General features: G+C 41.5%; 1 protein-coding gene across 1 annotated transcript in view; it reads right to left on the minus strand.

Moving 5' to 3' along the window:
* Positions 1-6,454: 6,454 nt before the first annotated feature.
* The window catches only part of ZBTB2 (zinc finger and BTB domain containing 2), a 37,895-nt gene continuing 28,593 nt past the window's right edge, over positions 6,455-15,756 (minus strand). Inside the window, exon 3 of the mRNA XM_077283083.1 lies at positions 6,455-8,148. Coding sequence (XP_077139198.1) covers positions 6,786-8,148 — 1,363 coding nt within the window. The 3' untranslated portion in view covers positions 6,455-6,785. The remainder of the gene's footprint in view (positions 8,149-15,756) is intronic.

Consider the following 15,756-nt stretch of genomic DNA (forward strand, 5'->3'; position numbering starts at 1 on the left):
ACTACCGCATCCGGCCGTGCGGCCGGATATGAGCGCATCGCCGACCCCCGTCACATGATCGGGAGTCGGCGATGCTTGTACATTGTAACCATAGAGGTCCTGGAGACCTCTATGGTTACTGATCGCCGGTGGCTGTGAGCGCCCCCCTGTGGTCGGCGCTCACAGCACACCTGCATTTTAGCTACATAACAGCGATCTGATGATCGCTGTTATGTAGCAGAGCCGATCGGGCTGTGCCTGCTTCTAGCCTCCCATGGAGGCTATAGAAGCATGGTAAAAGCTAAAAAAAAAAAAGTAAAAAAAAATGTGAAAAAAATAAAAAAAATATAAAAGTTTAAATCACCCCCCTTTCGCCCCAATCAAAATAAATCAATAAAAAAAACCCCAACCTACACATATTTGGTATCGCCGCATTCAGAATCGCCCGATCTATCAATAAAAAAAAAGCATTAACCTGATCGCTAAACGGCGTAATGAGAAAAAAAATCGAAACGCCAGATTTACGTTTTTTTGGTCGCCACGACATTGCATTAAAATGCAATAACGGGCGATCAAAAGAACGTATCTGCACCAAAATGCTATCATTAAAAATGCCAGCTCGGCACGCAAAAAATAAGCCCTCACCTGACCCCAGATCACGAAAAATGGAGACGCTACGAGTATCGGAAAATGGCGCAATTTTGTTTTGTTTTTTGCAAAATTTGGAATTTTTTTTCACCACTTAGGTGAAAAATAACCTAGTCATGTTAGGTGTCTATGAACTCGTACTGACCTGGAGAATCATAATGGCAGGTCAGTTTTAGCATTTAGTGAACCTAGCAAAATAGGCAAGCAAAAAACAAGTGTGGGATTGCACTTTTTTTGCAATTTCACTGCACTTGGAATTTTTTTCCCGTTTTCTAGTACACGACATGGTAAAACCAATGATGTCGTTCAAAAGTACAACTCGTCCCTCAAAAAATAAGCCCTCACATGGCCAAATTGACGGAAAAATAAAAAAGTTATGGCTCTGGGAAGGAGGGGAGCGAAAAACGAAAACGGAAAAAGCTCCGGGGGTGAAGGGGTTAAAAATGATGTTCCACATTATTAAGCAGGCCACAGTTTTCAAGTAACATGGGAAAGAAAAAGGATCTCTCTGCTGCCGAAAAGCATCAAATAGTGCAATGCCTTGGTCAAGGGATGAAAACATTAGATATTTCCTGAAAACTTAAGCGTGATCATCGTACTGTTAAGAGATTTGTGGCTGAATCTGAGCAGACGTGTTCGCGATAATAAAGGCATAATGAGGAAGGTTTCTGCCAGGCAAGTTCATCGGATTAAGAGAGCAGCTGCTAAAAAGCCACTACAAACCAGCAAACAGATATTTGAAGCTGCCGATGCCTCTGGAGTTCCTCAAACCTCAAGGTGTAGGATCCTTCAAAGGCTTGCTTTGGTTCATAAACCTACTGTTCGGCCACCCCTAAACAGTGTTCACAAGCAGAAACGGTTGCAGTGGACCCAGACATAAATGAAGACTAATTTTCAAACAGTCTTATTTACTGATGACTGTCGAGCAACCCTGGATGGTCCAGGTGGATGGAGTAGTGGATGGCCACCATGTCCCAACAAGGCTGCGATGTCAGCAAAGAGGTGGAGTCATGTTTTGGGCAGGAATCATGGGGAAACAGCTGGTAGGGCCCTGTAAGGTTCCTGAAGGTGTGAAAATGACCTCTGCAAAGTATATAGTTTCTGACTGACAACTTTCTTCCATGGTATAAAAAGCAGAAATGTGCCTTCAGGAGCAAAATCATCTTCATGCATGACAATGTACCATCTCATGCTGCAAAGAATACCTCTGAGTCATTGGCTGCTATGGGCATAAAAGGAGATAAACTCATGGTGTGGCCACCATCTTCCCCTGACCTCAACCCTATAGAGAACCTTTGGAGTATCATCAAGCAAAAGATCTATGAGGGTGGGAGGCAGTTCACGTCAAAACAGCAGCTCTGGGAAGCCATTCTGACTTCATGCAAAGAGATACAAGCAGAAACTCTCCAAAAACTCACAAGTTCAATGGATGCAAGAATTATGAAGGTGATATCAAAGAAGGGTTCCTATGTTAACATGTAACTTGGCCTGTTAGGATGTTTTGGAGTTAAATAGCTTTTTTGTTCAGTGAATGTGACCTCCTAATGCTGCAAATTCCACAAATGAGCATTTTCAGTTCTTTAAAACATATCAAATGTTTAGAAATTCTACTGTGCCTAATAATTTGGAACAGTGCATTTTGAGTTTTTATTCATTTTGGAAATTATACTGTTATCATTGGGAGGTTTCTTCAATAAAATTCGATGTATACTCTAGCGGGTGATGACTTATTAGACCGACTGTCATTTGCACCGACCATTTAGGAAAATCTGAGAAAAATGTAATTTGCATAATAATTTGGAACATTGTGTATAATGTATAGAATACAGGTAGGGCTGGTTTCAGACTTGCTACAAGAGTGCAACGTACTTCCTCCCTTGTTCCTCCCTGAAACCACGCCTACGCTCCACCTACGTCTCCTTGCGTCCTGTGGTGCCTGTGTACCTATCTTTAACATTGGGTACGCTGGGACGCAGGTGCGGGCCTCTGACCTTTCCCGGCGCCTGCACACTGCAGTACTTTGCTCTACCCTCAACAGGACAAAGTACGCCTGCGCCGCAGCAAGAAGACAAGAAGAGGACAACATCGTATAAAGATAGAAGGTGCCAGACCCGGACCGCGACGCCCATAAAACCCGAAACTAAAAGGGACCGCCCCTGGGTGAGTATAATAACTTTTATTTCTCATCTTTCAGGTTACATCGGGGGCTTATCTACAGCATTACAGAATGCTGTAGATAAGCCAATGATGCCGGTGGCCGCAGCTCATATACGATTTTGGGGGTGACAGACTCCCTTTAAGATTTTATAATTCAACTAAAATTATTTCATTACAAACATTTAATCACACAAAGTATACAGATTTTTGATATTTAGCACAGACTCCGTTTTCTCTTATTTTTTCGAAATGGCCTTGAGTCGCTATTCACAATATGCATATAGCAAATAGATGAAACCAAGTGCATCCTTATACATTGTATAGAATGATTTGTAGAATATTTATATTATTCCTGTTTTTCTAATTAGTACTCTCCTTGCTTGGGATGTCAGGTTAGGCGGACGGCCATTTCTTGGTAATGGATGATGGATTGAAACGTGCTATGTAGTGATAAGTGAATATACTCGTTACTCGAGATTTCCCGAGCACGCTCGGGTGTCCTCCGAGTGTTTTTTAGTGTTCGGAGATTTCGTTTTCATCGCCGCAGCTGAATGATTTACATCTGTTAGCCAGCATAAGTACATGTGGGGGGTTGCCTGGTTGCTTGGGAATCCCCACATGTAATCAAGCTGGCTAAGAGATGTAAATCATTCAGCTGCGGTGATTAAAACTAAATCTCCAAGCACTGAAAAAATACTCGGACACCCGAGCGTGCTCGGGAAATCTCGAGTAACGAGTATATTCGCTCATCACTAGTGTTATGCGAGACGTTCACATTGTTGTTTTTTTTTCCTAATACCATAAATATGCTTTACTCTTCTCCACTTTATTCCTGACCTGTCTGATATGTTCGGTCACGAATGTGTTCACACACTCACACGGGGTAAGGGTAGAAAAGGACTTACAAAGACTCGGTACACCTGCACCCAACTGGTCCCTATACAGACTAGGAAAGTCCCTAACCACACAACTAAAAACACCACCTCTGTCCCGAATCCCTAAAAGACCATAGAGGGATTTCGCTCATACCTCTGAGGAAGCAGAGGGGAGGACGCAACACAAATCCTACAAAAGGGAAAGGGAGAGAGTGCAGGGAGACACGAAACCAGGGTAAGAAACTAAAACACGCTCACACAAAATAGACAAGGAAAAATAGAGAACCAAAAAATAAACAAACTAAGTGAAAAACCTCTCAGACTCCCAAACGTAAAAGAAAGGGAAGGGTGCTGGTGAGGACTCAAGACTGCAGGAAAAGCAACTGGTGTTAATCAAGCATGATAATACCTAGTTGAGGAAATGCAACTCCTAACACATCTACATAAAAATATAGCCAGCAAAGAAAGTCAGTGAAACGTGATTATATAAAGCCCATCCTAAAATGTGATAATACAGAACCAACAGAGAAAATGGAAAACACCTGAAGTGAGCAAAACCAAGAAGAGGAAAGCAAGGACAAATGAACCATCAGAATTTGGACAGGACATGAATCAGAGGGGTAACAAACCACACAGCAAAAGGTCATCGTATTTAGTCCTGAAACCGAGCCAAGACAGTTCCATGGTTCTCATGATGCCATTTTACCCCCAACGTTTTCAAACAAACCTCTTAGGCTTTCACAGAATTGTTGTAGTTATAATCAAGAATAAGTTACTCACAGATTAACTCAATTTACTAATTATGTGACTTTTGGAAGCAATTGGTCACAGGATTTTATTTACAGGTATCAGACTACAGGGGTCTAAAATAATTAAAAAAACCATGTAATACTTCCTTTACACTTCAGAACTTGTAACTTTGTGTTTGTAATATCACATAAAACCCCAATAAAAGACATTTAACTTTGTGGGTGTAAAATGAATAAATATGAAAAAGGTCATGGGATATGAATACTTTTTCAAGGTACGGTATAGTTAAATTGAAATTACCCTCCTTTCATAAGGAGGAACATTGTGTAAGCCTTGAGCAGCCCCCCTCCCGCCTTGGCTCTCACGGGGGAAGGCAAGTGATGAGCGTTGGTGGACATTTAAATGGTTAAACAGCAGTGATGAGCACTTGCTCCGGTCACTGCTGTTACAGACAGATCCTGGCTGTATAACAGATGGCATCTGCTGTGTATAGTGTGGGTTCAGTTCTTGAGCTTACTCTATAAATAAACTCATTGTGTCCATTTGACATACATTTCATTATACGAGTCGTGAAGTGGATATTGGGAAAAAAATTCTACAATAACTTTCATTTAAATAGGAATACTTGTACTTATTTGGGCCTTAAATTTAAATACAGAGAATGCTTGAATTCCACACCAAAACAAAAAGCACCTTCTAATGCCCTATTCAATCCTGGTCAAACTGGGCAAAAAGAAGTTAGCCATGGGGTGCTCCATTTATTGGCATATTTGTCTCAGATGCATTGCTTTACACGTCTGCCCATCGGAGCATCTTTACAGCAGCGCAGTCTTAGCTAGGCACTTATTGTAATAAAGACTGTCAGCTACCAAGTTTCTCTTTATGGGAAAAGAGTGTATGAAATCCAGTCAAAACAACAAGACAAGCTACTTTTTTTTTTTTTTTTTTTGTGAAAAAAATTGATTTATTTTGAAGAAAATAAAGTTTGTATGTGACAACGGATATCAACTAACAGGTTAATTGAATCGACTTCTAAAACATTGTTACTTGAAATACTTTAAGAATGAAAACAAATGAGAAATTGAAAGATTTTAAAGAAAAAATTATGCTGGGCTTAGAATGATAATCTGTTTTTCTGGCAATTAAAAAAATAACCAGGTAGAAGATTAACTATGAAAAAAAAACAACGAAAAAAAAAAAAAAGATTCTTTTTACGGTTTCATGTAGTAGTATCCAGTAAAGCAGCATTTGCTTGAACCCATGAACATAACAATGACTTTCTATATTGTAAAGAGGTGAATCACCTAAGGATCAAAAAAAAAAAAAGGTTTTGCTAATCGGCTAAGAGATTGGCCACCACTACCTTGATGCGGTAAGATGTTGCACTGGAAGTAGGTCCTCAGGATTATCACCTTTGTAAGCAGTAAGGCACAGCAGGTTGTAGTGTGAAGTTTGCGGTTTATCAAAATAATTGGAAATCGTCAGTGAATTACAGAGAAAAATAAAAGTTATAGCCGTTGGTTTTTTTTGCTTATGTAAATCCGCTAATAAAATTTTTAAAAAATTGCTACACAAGCAAGTAATCATTGGCAAATGAGAATCTACTTGTAAGGGGCGTTTTTGGTGACCCATTCTGTTAACTATATGCTAAAATACATTTTCTGACAAACCAACCTTATGCTTTGACTACATCAAATACTAATTTTACACTTTGATCTGAAGACAGCTGGAAAACATATCAGAGCCATTGTCTACATAGTCCTAGTTAACAGCGACTTCTAAAACAGGTTAGTTTTGTTAACATAAAAAAAAAAAAAAAAAGAAACATTAGAAAATAAATTTATTAAAATAGTAAATGGGCTGAACAACAGTATATAATAACCTAAAAAAGGAATTAAAAAAAAAAAAAAAAATAGCATTAAAACTCCCTACATAATTACCAATCGATCCTCCATTTATATATAATGTATCAAACACTGCTCGCCCAGCATTATGTTGTCAAGGTCATGCACTGCGGAAATCAACGATCATATATTAAATGTGAATGCATTTAGATTTATTTTAATTTCTCCGAGCCAAAAATACTTGCGTCCCCAATATGCACAAATACATTTCAAACGTGTTTCATCTACAAACATTTCTTCTAAACTTCAGTAGTTCTACTGATATTAGGGAGGCTCTTACAATGTTCCAGTTCCATAAAGAAGAAAGAAAAAAAGTCCTCAAAGTTTGAATTATAACTCGCTGCCGCACTTCAGAAGGGTAAAAGGGACGGAAGAAATAGAAACGAAAGATGCGCTAGGTAAAAAAAAAAAAATATATATATATATTTATAAAATGTATGTAGGAAATCAAGAATATACACAGCCATCAAAACTAATCCAATACAGTTTCTTGCTCCTTTTTAATGCTCGTCAGCATAGAGTGCTCATTTTCTGCAGCTTCTGAGTCCCCACTACTTAACAGGATGGACTTTCCTTCATCCTCAAGAGCAAAGACGTCTGAATTTTGGCCTTGGCACGTGTGTTTGACCACCTCATTGGGCGTAGAAAACGTTTTGTCACATAAATTACACTTATACCGTTTATTTGTTTGAACTAACATGTTGTCCATTTGGCTACTCTCGTCAAAGGAGCATAACTCTAGAGTCTGCTTATCCACCACTGTGTAGGTGTCAGAACTCTTTAGACACACGTGCCTCGCAGCTTGATTTGCCCTACAAAAGCTCTTGTCGCAGGTGCTGCATTTGAATGGCTTGCCAGTGTGGATGTACATATGCTCCCGCCAATGACTTTTCTGGATAAACTTGCGACCACAAATGGTGCACTCATACTTTCTACGTTTGACTTCTCTTTCCTGGTCAGCTTGTTCCAAATTATCTATATCTGCTATATCTGAAGGAGGCGGTGTCTCTGCCTGCTGTTGCCCATCAATGAGCGGGGAGTCTGAGATCTGTGGCATATCACTGTCACTGATGATGCCGGCCTCAGCAGCTTCCATTGATTCCTTTCCAATTTCCGATCCATTGTTACAGAAGGAAGGGGAAATGCTGGCTTCTGTCTGCCCAGCAGAGGAGATAAATGGAATTCCTGTATGAATTTGAAGGTGTTCACGTAGGCTGCTTCTTAAATTGAAGCGCCTGCCACACAAATGACAAGCATAATACTTGGGGAAGCTTCCATTCCTCTTCATGATACTTGGCTTCACATGAGCAATAGTTAGCGATGAGTTTTGTTCTTCACTTGGCGAATCTTCCATGCTGTTTTCCTCCAGAGTAGAAGCTGTAGGAAGAACAGAAGATGTTGGCTCTGGAGACATAGGTGCTTGTGCAGTCTCAGAAAATGTTAAATTTGTCCGATTTGCTGCAGGCAGCGATGATGAGAGCTGCACATTGTCCGACAACGTATCCTGGTTAATTCTGGTGGTCTGTGGTCGAGTCTCACGGTTATTTTTCTCAGATGCAGTAGTAACTTTTGTCGGAGGTCTTATCTGATGATCTGCTATCTGAATTCCATAAAGAGAGGATGCAAGAGGGAAAACTTGATCTGCATGCGAAAACCCACCATGGCTTGCCAGACTGGCCTCTTGAATTAATGGAAAGGCATGTAAAAATTTTATGCCTTGCTCAAGGCGCACAGGATCAATGAGTTGAGGTGCCATTTTTCCAGTATACATCAGGTGTAGGAGATAACTAAATATATCTGGCTGGATGTCTGTTGATTTCAGGCGAACACATTCACTGTAGGGAAAGAAGAAAAAAAAAATACATAAGGAAGTAGAAAAATAGCATGTAAGGAAAATAAAAAAGCAAATTCTAAGTTTTTAATCTGTAACATTACATCAGTGATTTACATTAGGAGCAATACTGTGTTATTACATTTTTGGATGCAGATCATACCATGGGTACTGCACTAGGGTAGTATAAGGCCAGGTTCACATTGCGTTAAAGCAGCCAGTTGAACACATAGCGTCGACGTGCTGCGTTACCGCTATAGCATACACGCCATCGTGTTATGCTATACCGCTAGCGCAGATGATTCATCTGTGCTAGCGGTGACGGAGCCTGAGACGCTGCAGCCCGTCCGAGGCTCCGTCACTGAATGACGGCACATCGCTAGCGCATGCCGATTATGGCATGCATTGGCAATGGCCCGATAATAGTGGTAAATGGCAGAGTTAATGGACTGCGTTACACCGCGTTATGACGTGGTGTAACGCAGTCCGTCTAATGGACTGCATGAACGCAATGTGAATCCAGCCTTACTTCAAGGGACAGTCAGCGCAGAATGACTGTGCAAACCGAGTACAGGCGCTCTGTACATCATGGCAGGGACAATCATTCTTACCGCCTGCTCGTTTCCCCTATATCTCTATGAAGCCAGAGTGGACAATCAAGGAAGAGGAAAGAGATTGAGGGAAAACAAGCAGGTATGAAGGTGTAGTTAAATGATTGGCCATGAGACCAGCAGGACTCCGATCAGTCACTCTGTGCTGACAAACCGAGTCCCTTTAACAGCCACAACAATGCTAAGCTGTTTACACGCAATGCTATGTTTCGGCTATTACCACAGCAGATTTGTACTGCTACAGTCTTGTTACAGCTTTCTTGCACATTCACTAAATCTTAAGAGGGAAACAACCGCTCCTCTTGCAAAATCGCGAGCCAGTTGAAATGGCCTCACAGCTTTTCAGATGACATAGCCGTTTCCCTGCAATATTAATGACCAATGATTCATGATCACTGACAGACATACATGTACGGTATGTTATCGGTCATGTCCCTGCCTTTGATGCACGCTCACATAGTGAGTCCGCATCTTTTCCTGCACTTGATGGCTGATTTAACCAGTTAAATGCCACTGTCAATCACTGACAGCAGCATTTAAATGGCGCAGATAGGAAACACTTCATTGATCCCAGATTATCAGAGCGCCTGTCACATGATTGCAGAGCTCTGATGGGTTGTCATGACAACTGGGGGTCGGCTCAAGACCCCTGTGGCGGTCATTACGATCCTTCTGTGAATGTTTTTTTGGTCATCGAAGCACTGCAATAAAATACAATAAGAGGCCATCAAAACATTGTATCTACCCCAAAATGGCATCTGTAAAAATGTCAAGTCAGGGCACAAATAATAAGCTTTCACACAATCCCAGATCCCAACAAATTAGAATGTTATGGTGCTCAGAAAATGGCGACAAAACTGAATTTATTTTTTCACCACTTAAAAAAAAACAACAAACGTTTGGTATCTGCGTGCTCGTACTGACCTGGGGAATCTTATTGCCAGGTCACTTTTACTATGGATGGTGAATAAAAACACAAAAAACATTGTGGAGTTTCACCGCACTTGGACTTTTTTTCCATGTTTTCCAGTACACTATGTGGCAGAATGGTGTCATTCAAAAGTACAAGATGTCTCAAAAAACAAGCTCTCATATGCCTATACGGCTAGAAAAATAAAAGCGTTATGGCTCTTGGAAGACAGGAAGGAAAAAACTAAAATGAAATACTGAAAATCGCCCGGGGTGAAGGTGTTACGTGACTGTGCTTGGAAACATTACAAAGACCGCAGCCGTACAGGGCCACTTCGGCTTCAAGTCGCAGCAAGTGAACACAGCCTTACAGTGAGAGCCAATACAATAAGGATGTGAAACAATATTGGTACATGTTCCTTCAGGTTTTACAAATGTCAGCAATGCTATCTCAGCCGAATTTCCCATTAACGATACAGCAGCTCTTGTACGAAAAAGCTGCTGACTGACACATTGGCCGGCAGCTTATCTCCAGGAGAACAATGCGACTTGCAGTCCAAAATTGGACATGTTCTACTGAAATCTGTCTCAGCAATCAGTCGGCTGACTCCCCCTTAGACATTGGGCTGAACATGGAGATATTGGTGGGCTCAGCCGACAGTCTAATCTGTAGGGGGGGGCATTACGGTCTCAGAAGTCAGTTTTTCGTGGATATAATACACACATTTTAAACTATGGAGCTGCTCACAAGTTCCGTTTATATTTGCAGATGTGGAGAAATACAGGTAATTTTGGTCAGTGACTCAGATCAAAAATGGACAAACCTACGAGTCCGTGGGACGAAAAAAAAAAAAAAAGCTCTGACAGCACATCCCACTTGCATGCTGTCTGATTAACATTGCAGTAGGCAGGAGAAGCTTTACAACTTATTTTATATGAGAAAATCATTGGTGGCAAAAACAAACACTGACCAAACACTGATGAAATAGAGCTTTTTTTTTGCGTACCAGAAAAATCCCTAACATTTGACTGAAGCTTAACAGACAGTGAGGGCAACTAGATTTTTTATTAATTCTCATAAAATAATAACAGAATGGCCCTATTGATTGGTATAAGACGTGTCAGGGTTGTTAGGATTTAGTTTTTAACCCCTTCACGACATGCGCCGTATTAGTACAGCGCATGTCGGGTCTCCCCCTTTGAGGTGGGCTCCGGCGGTGAGCCCACATCAAAGTCGCGACATGTCAGCTGTTTTGTACAGCTGACATGTGCACGCAATAGCGGCAGGTGAAATCGCGATTCACCCGCCGCTATTAACCTGTTAAATGCCGCTGTCAAACGCTGACAGCGGCATTTAACTGCAGCTACCGGCCGCGCGGCCGGAAATGAGCGCATCGCCGACCCCTGTCACATGATCGGGGGTCAGCGATGTGTCAGGACAGTAACCATAGAGGTCCTTGAGACCTCTATGGTTACTGATGCCGGCCTGCTGTGAGCGCCACCCTGTGGGTGGCGCTCATAGCAAGCCTGCATTTCAGCTACATAGCAGCGATCTGATGGCCCGTTTTTTTTTTTTTTTTTCAGCAAAGTTTTGAATTTTTTTTCACCACTTTGATAAAAAATAACCTAGACATGTTTGGTGTCTATGAACTCGTAATGACCTGGAGAATCATAATAGGTCAGTTTTAGCATTTAGTGAAGCTAGAAAGCCAAACAAAAAACAAGTGTGGGATTGCACTTTTTTTTGCAATTTCACCACACCTGGAATTTTTTTCCCCGTTTTCTAGTACAAGACATTGTAAAACCAATGATGTCGTTCAAAAGTACAACTCGTCCCGCAAAAAATAAGCCCTCACATGATCATATTGATGGAAAAATAAAAAAAGTTATGGCTCTGGGAAGGAGGGGAGCGAAAAACGAAAACTGACCGCGGCGGGAAGGGGTTAAACAAAAAAAACCAAACACTCATATGAAGAGTTTAAAGCCGGGCCCAGAAGGCCATATTTCGCTCAACAAGTCAGAACACTGACCCAACAACAACCACTATGCAAAAAAATAATTTTCTGCACGGACCAGTGACCTCTGTGGAAAAAAGAAAACATGCAAATCAGACCGGTTCATGCCAACCACAGAGCAGTGAATGTGAACAGGCCCCGGTTTTAGCACGGCCATCTGAACACAGCCTTATTCTCCATCCATAAAAGCAAGACATAATGGAACCCAGAAACCCCACAATAATCAGTAGGGGCCTCAAGTTTCCATGAATCAGTTATTTTCTATTTTGGACACCAATTCCTAAACCACAGCCTAAACCAGTGTAGGGTCTGCAGCTTCCTTTAGGGGAGGGTATCTGTGAAGGTGACGTCCTAGTGAATGCAAATATGGACTATCTATCAGGACACCACATCAATTTGGTCCCAAAAACCAAACTGTATTTTTTGTACTGAAGTTCACACCTGACAATATGATGCACCCCAAGTATAAACACCAGAAAACAGGAATATTTATCACTAAAGTTTTAGAAAGTGGAGCGACTAACTATGAAAGTGTATGCAGCTATACTGAAAGGGTTACAGCAGCACCCCGGGGAATAATGCCTTACTGGTAATCCCACTGGCGTTTACAGTGCACAAAGTGCTGGTGTTCATATACCATTCTTTATGCCCACCTTATCGCTCACCTCCCTGGGCCTCCGGTCCTCGCCACGACTTCTGATCCCCTGCCGCTCACGCTGGAATCTCCAATGCACTTTCACAGAACCCCCACTGGGTCCCATGAAAGCTAGCAGGGATTCCAATGCGAGTGGTGGTGATAAGAAGATGTGGTGAGGACCGGATATCCTTCACATTGGATCATTAGACACTTCATCTGTCACCATCAGAGAGCAGCCTGACTCCAGCGATGTGTGACTGGGGCTGCTGGTTGTAGCTTTTATCAAATCTGTGTTTATCGTTTGCAGATCCAGCAGTTCTATGAACGCTGAGCTCTGTATAACCCCACCCACACCACTGATGTACCACAGTACACGCTGAGCTCTGTATAACCCCACCCACACCACGGATGTACCACAGTACACAGAAAGCTGACAATCAGTGGGGATACGTAGAGCACATGAATACGGAGGACTACCTGGCAGCAGGTCTACCAGTCCTCTAGTGATAAAATACGACAAGCACACAGCAAGTGACATCGCTGAAATTAAGGTCTCTCGCTCAACATTATGCTGCTCCTCCCAATTAAGTGGCCAAAACCCAGTGACAGATTCAGAAAGTCTTTTTGATTATGGCTTCCCTTTACACTATGGGTTAGATTCATCACTGGTATGTTTTAATGTCAACTTTCTCTTTTCTGTTAGATTATTCAACACTTTTTGCACCAAATTAATCAACATTGTGCATGCAATTCAAGTATTTAGGGCAAAATCAGAAGCGCTCTATTTTTCATTTAGCTGTTTTTGTATTTAGCGCAAAATGTCACAACCCCTTAATGACCAGAGGTATTGTTGGTTTTGCATTTTCATTTTTTGCTCCCCTTCTTCCCAGAGCCATAACTATCTTATGTTTTGGTCAAAATGGGTCATGTGAGGGCTTGTTTTTTGCAGGACAAGTTGTGCTTTTGAACGACACCATTAGATTTAACATATCGTGTACTGGAAAACAGGAAAAAAGCTCACTAAATGCTACAACTGACCTGCCATTATGATTAGCCAGGTCATTACAAGTTCATAGACACCAAACATGTCTAGCTTCTTTTTTATCCATGTGGTGAAAAAAAATTCCAAACTTTGTTATTAAAAAAAATTGCGCCATTTTCTGATACCCGTAGCGTCTCCACCTTCCGTTGCCTCGGGTTGGTTGAGGGCTTATCTTTTGAGCGCCGAGCTGACGTTTTTAATGAAACTATTTTGGTGCAAATACAATCTTTTGATTGCCCGTCATTGTATTTTAATGCAATGTCATGGCAAACAAAAAACCGTAATTCAGGCTTTTTTTTTTAACTTTTCTCGCTACGCCGTTTAGTGATCAGCTGAATCCTTATTTTTGATGGATCAGGAGATTCTGAACCCGGCAATAGCAAATATGTGTATGTTTGATTTTTTTTTTTTTTTTTAATTGTTTTATTTTGAATGGGGTGAAAAAGGGGATGATTTGAACTTTTATATTTTCTTGTTTTTTTTTTTTTAAATATTTTTAAAACTTTTTTTTTTTTACTTTTTGCATGCTTCAATGGTCTCCATGGGAGACTAGAAGCTGCCATAACCCGATCGGCTCTGCTACATACAGGCGATGGTCAGATCGCCTGTATTTAGCAGAATTAATCACTTGCTAAGAGCGCTGACCACCAGGCGGTGCTCATAGCAATCCGGCAGTGACAACCATAGAGGACTGCAGGAGACCTCTGGTTGTTATGGCAACCCATTGGTGACCTGCGATAACGTGACTGGGGTCACCGATGGGCGGATTTCTGGGGCGCTTGCCGGAAAACGCATGTTAAATGCTGCTGTCATGTGAAAAAGTTGCGCATCACCTAAAAACATCAGGATAAGCTAAAGTTTTTTTTTTTTTTTTTTTTTTGGTCTTGACAAAAGACAAATAACTTTAAAAATTCCAAACAACTTGGGTAGAGAAACAGATAAGGTGCAAATCCTAAAGTCACTAATAAAGCGCAAAATACTCCAGAAAACCGGAGAAACAACAATGATGAATCAGGGCCTAAGGGTATGTTCACATTAGGCGTCTTTGCTGCATTTTTTAATGCTAATTTTCAGCTGCTTTTTACAGTACCAGCAAAGCCTGCGAGATTTCAGAAATCTCATGCACACACTTTTTTTTTGTCATCAGGATTTTGTGATTTGTAGCGTTTTTTTTTTTTTTTTCACAGCATGTCACTTCTCTCAGCGTTTTTCACCTATTGACTTGAATGGATGGTAAAACAAAAACGCTGCAAAGGGAAGGGAAGGAGTGATGTTTTGGAATGCAGACTTTGATGGGCATCATGTTGCATTTGGAGAGCTCCTGATGCACCTAAACAGTGGAAACCCCCCACATGTGACCCCATTTTGGAAAATACACCCCCTCAAGGAAATTATCTACAGGCATAGCTTTATAATAATGAGTATAATGTTTTTGGCTTTACTGGTGTACGAATTTATAATGTTGTGATATGTGTAAGTTGTGCGATTATAAAAGTGCGTTGTTTCGACAGGGTAAAAACGAATTGTATTAATTTATGGACGTGTGGTACGCATTGCAGCAATCCTTACTGCAAAGGCCGGGTTTCACAATGATAAATTGTGCCCTTCCGGATTCCCCTCTTGGAGCATACTCTGCACCTTTTTTGTGATCTTCTTTGCTGTTTGAGTAACCTCTCCTGGAAAATATTGACCTGGTACGATACGGGCACTATCAGTTTCACAAGTAATGGGACCCTCACCTTCCTGAGTGCCAAACATTAGGGCCTTGATGACTACCTCCTGAAACTGAAGGAAGGTCCCCTTATTGCCTGCAGATCGAAACCGCTCAAAAGCATTGTACAGTGCCATCTGTACAATGTGCATGGTCAGCTTTTTTGTACCATACTTTGGCTTTTCGCATGGCACTGTATGGTTTGAAGACCAGATGTGAGAGATCTACAACCCCCATGTACTTATTATTATAATCCAAGATACAATCTGGCTTTCGGACTTGTGTTCTGGTACCTCGGACAGTGACAAGGGAGTTGTTGCCAAGGTGTATGGTGGTCAGGATAAGGACATCCCTTTTGTCCTTATACTTGACCACCAGCATGTTGTCACTCCATTGAGCTCTACTGTCATCCTTTCTCAGCAGTTGCCCAATGAGCGGCTTAGGGTGGGCTGATTTTTTCCCCCAGTGCCTCATGCAACTGTATCTCTGACAGAGAGGGTCTTGAAGAGTGGGATGCTGGTGTAAAAGTTATCAATGTAGAGGTGATAACTAGTGTTGAGCGATACCGTCCGATACTTGAAAGTATCGGTATCGGAAAGTATCGGCCGATACCGGCAAAGTATCGGATCCAATCCGATACCGATACCCGATACCAATACAAGTCAATGGGACTCAAGTATCGGACGG

The sequence above is a fragment of the Ranitomeya variabilis genome, chromosome 2 (assembly GCF_051348905.1).
Source record: "Ranitomeya variabilis isolate aRanVar5 chromosome 2, aRanVar5.hap1, whole genome shotgun sequence".
In the NCBI taxonomy this organism is placed as follows: domain Eukaryota; kingdom Metazoa; phylum Chordata; class Amphibia; order Anura; family Dendrobatidae; genus Ranitomeya; species Ranitomeya variabilis.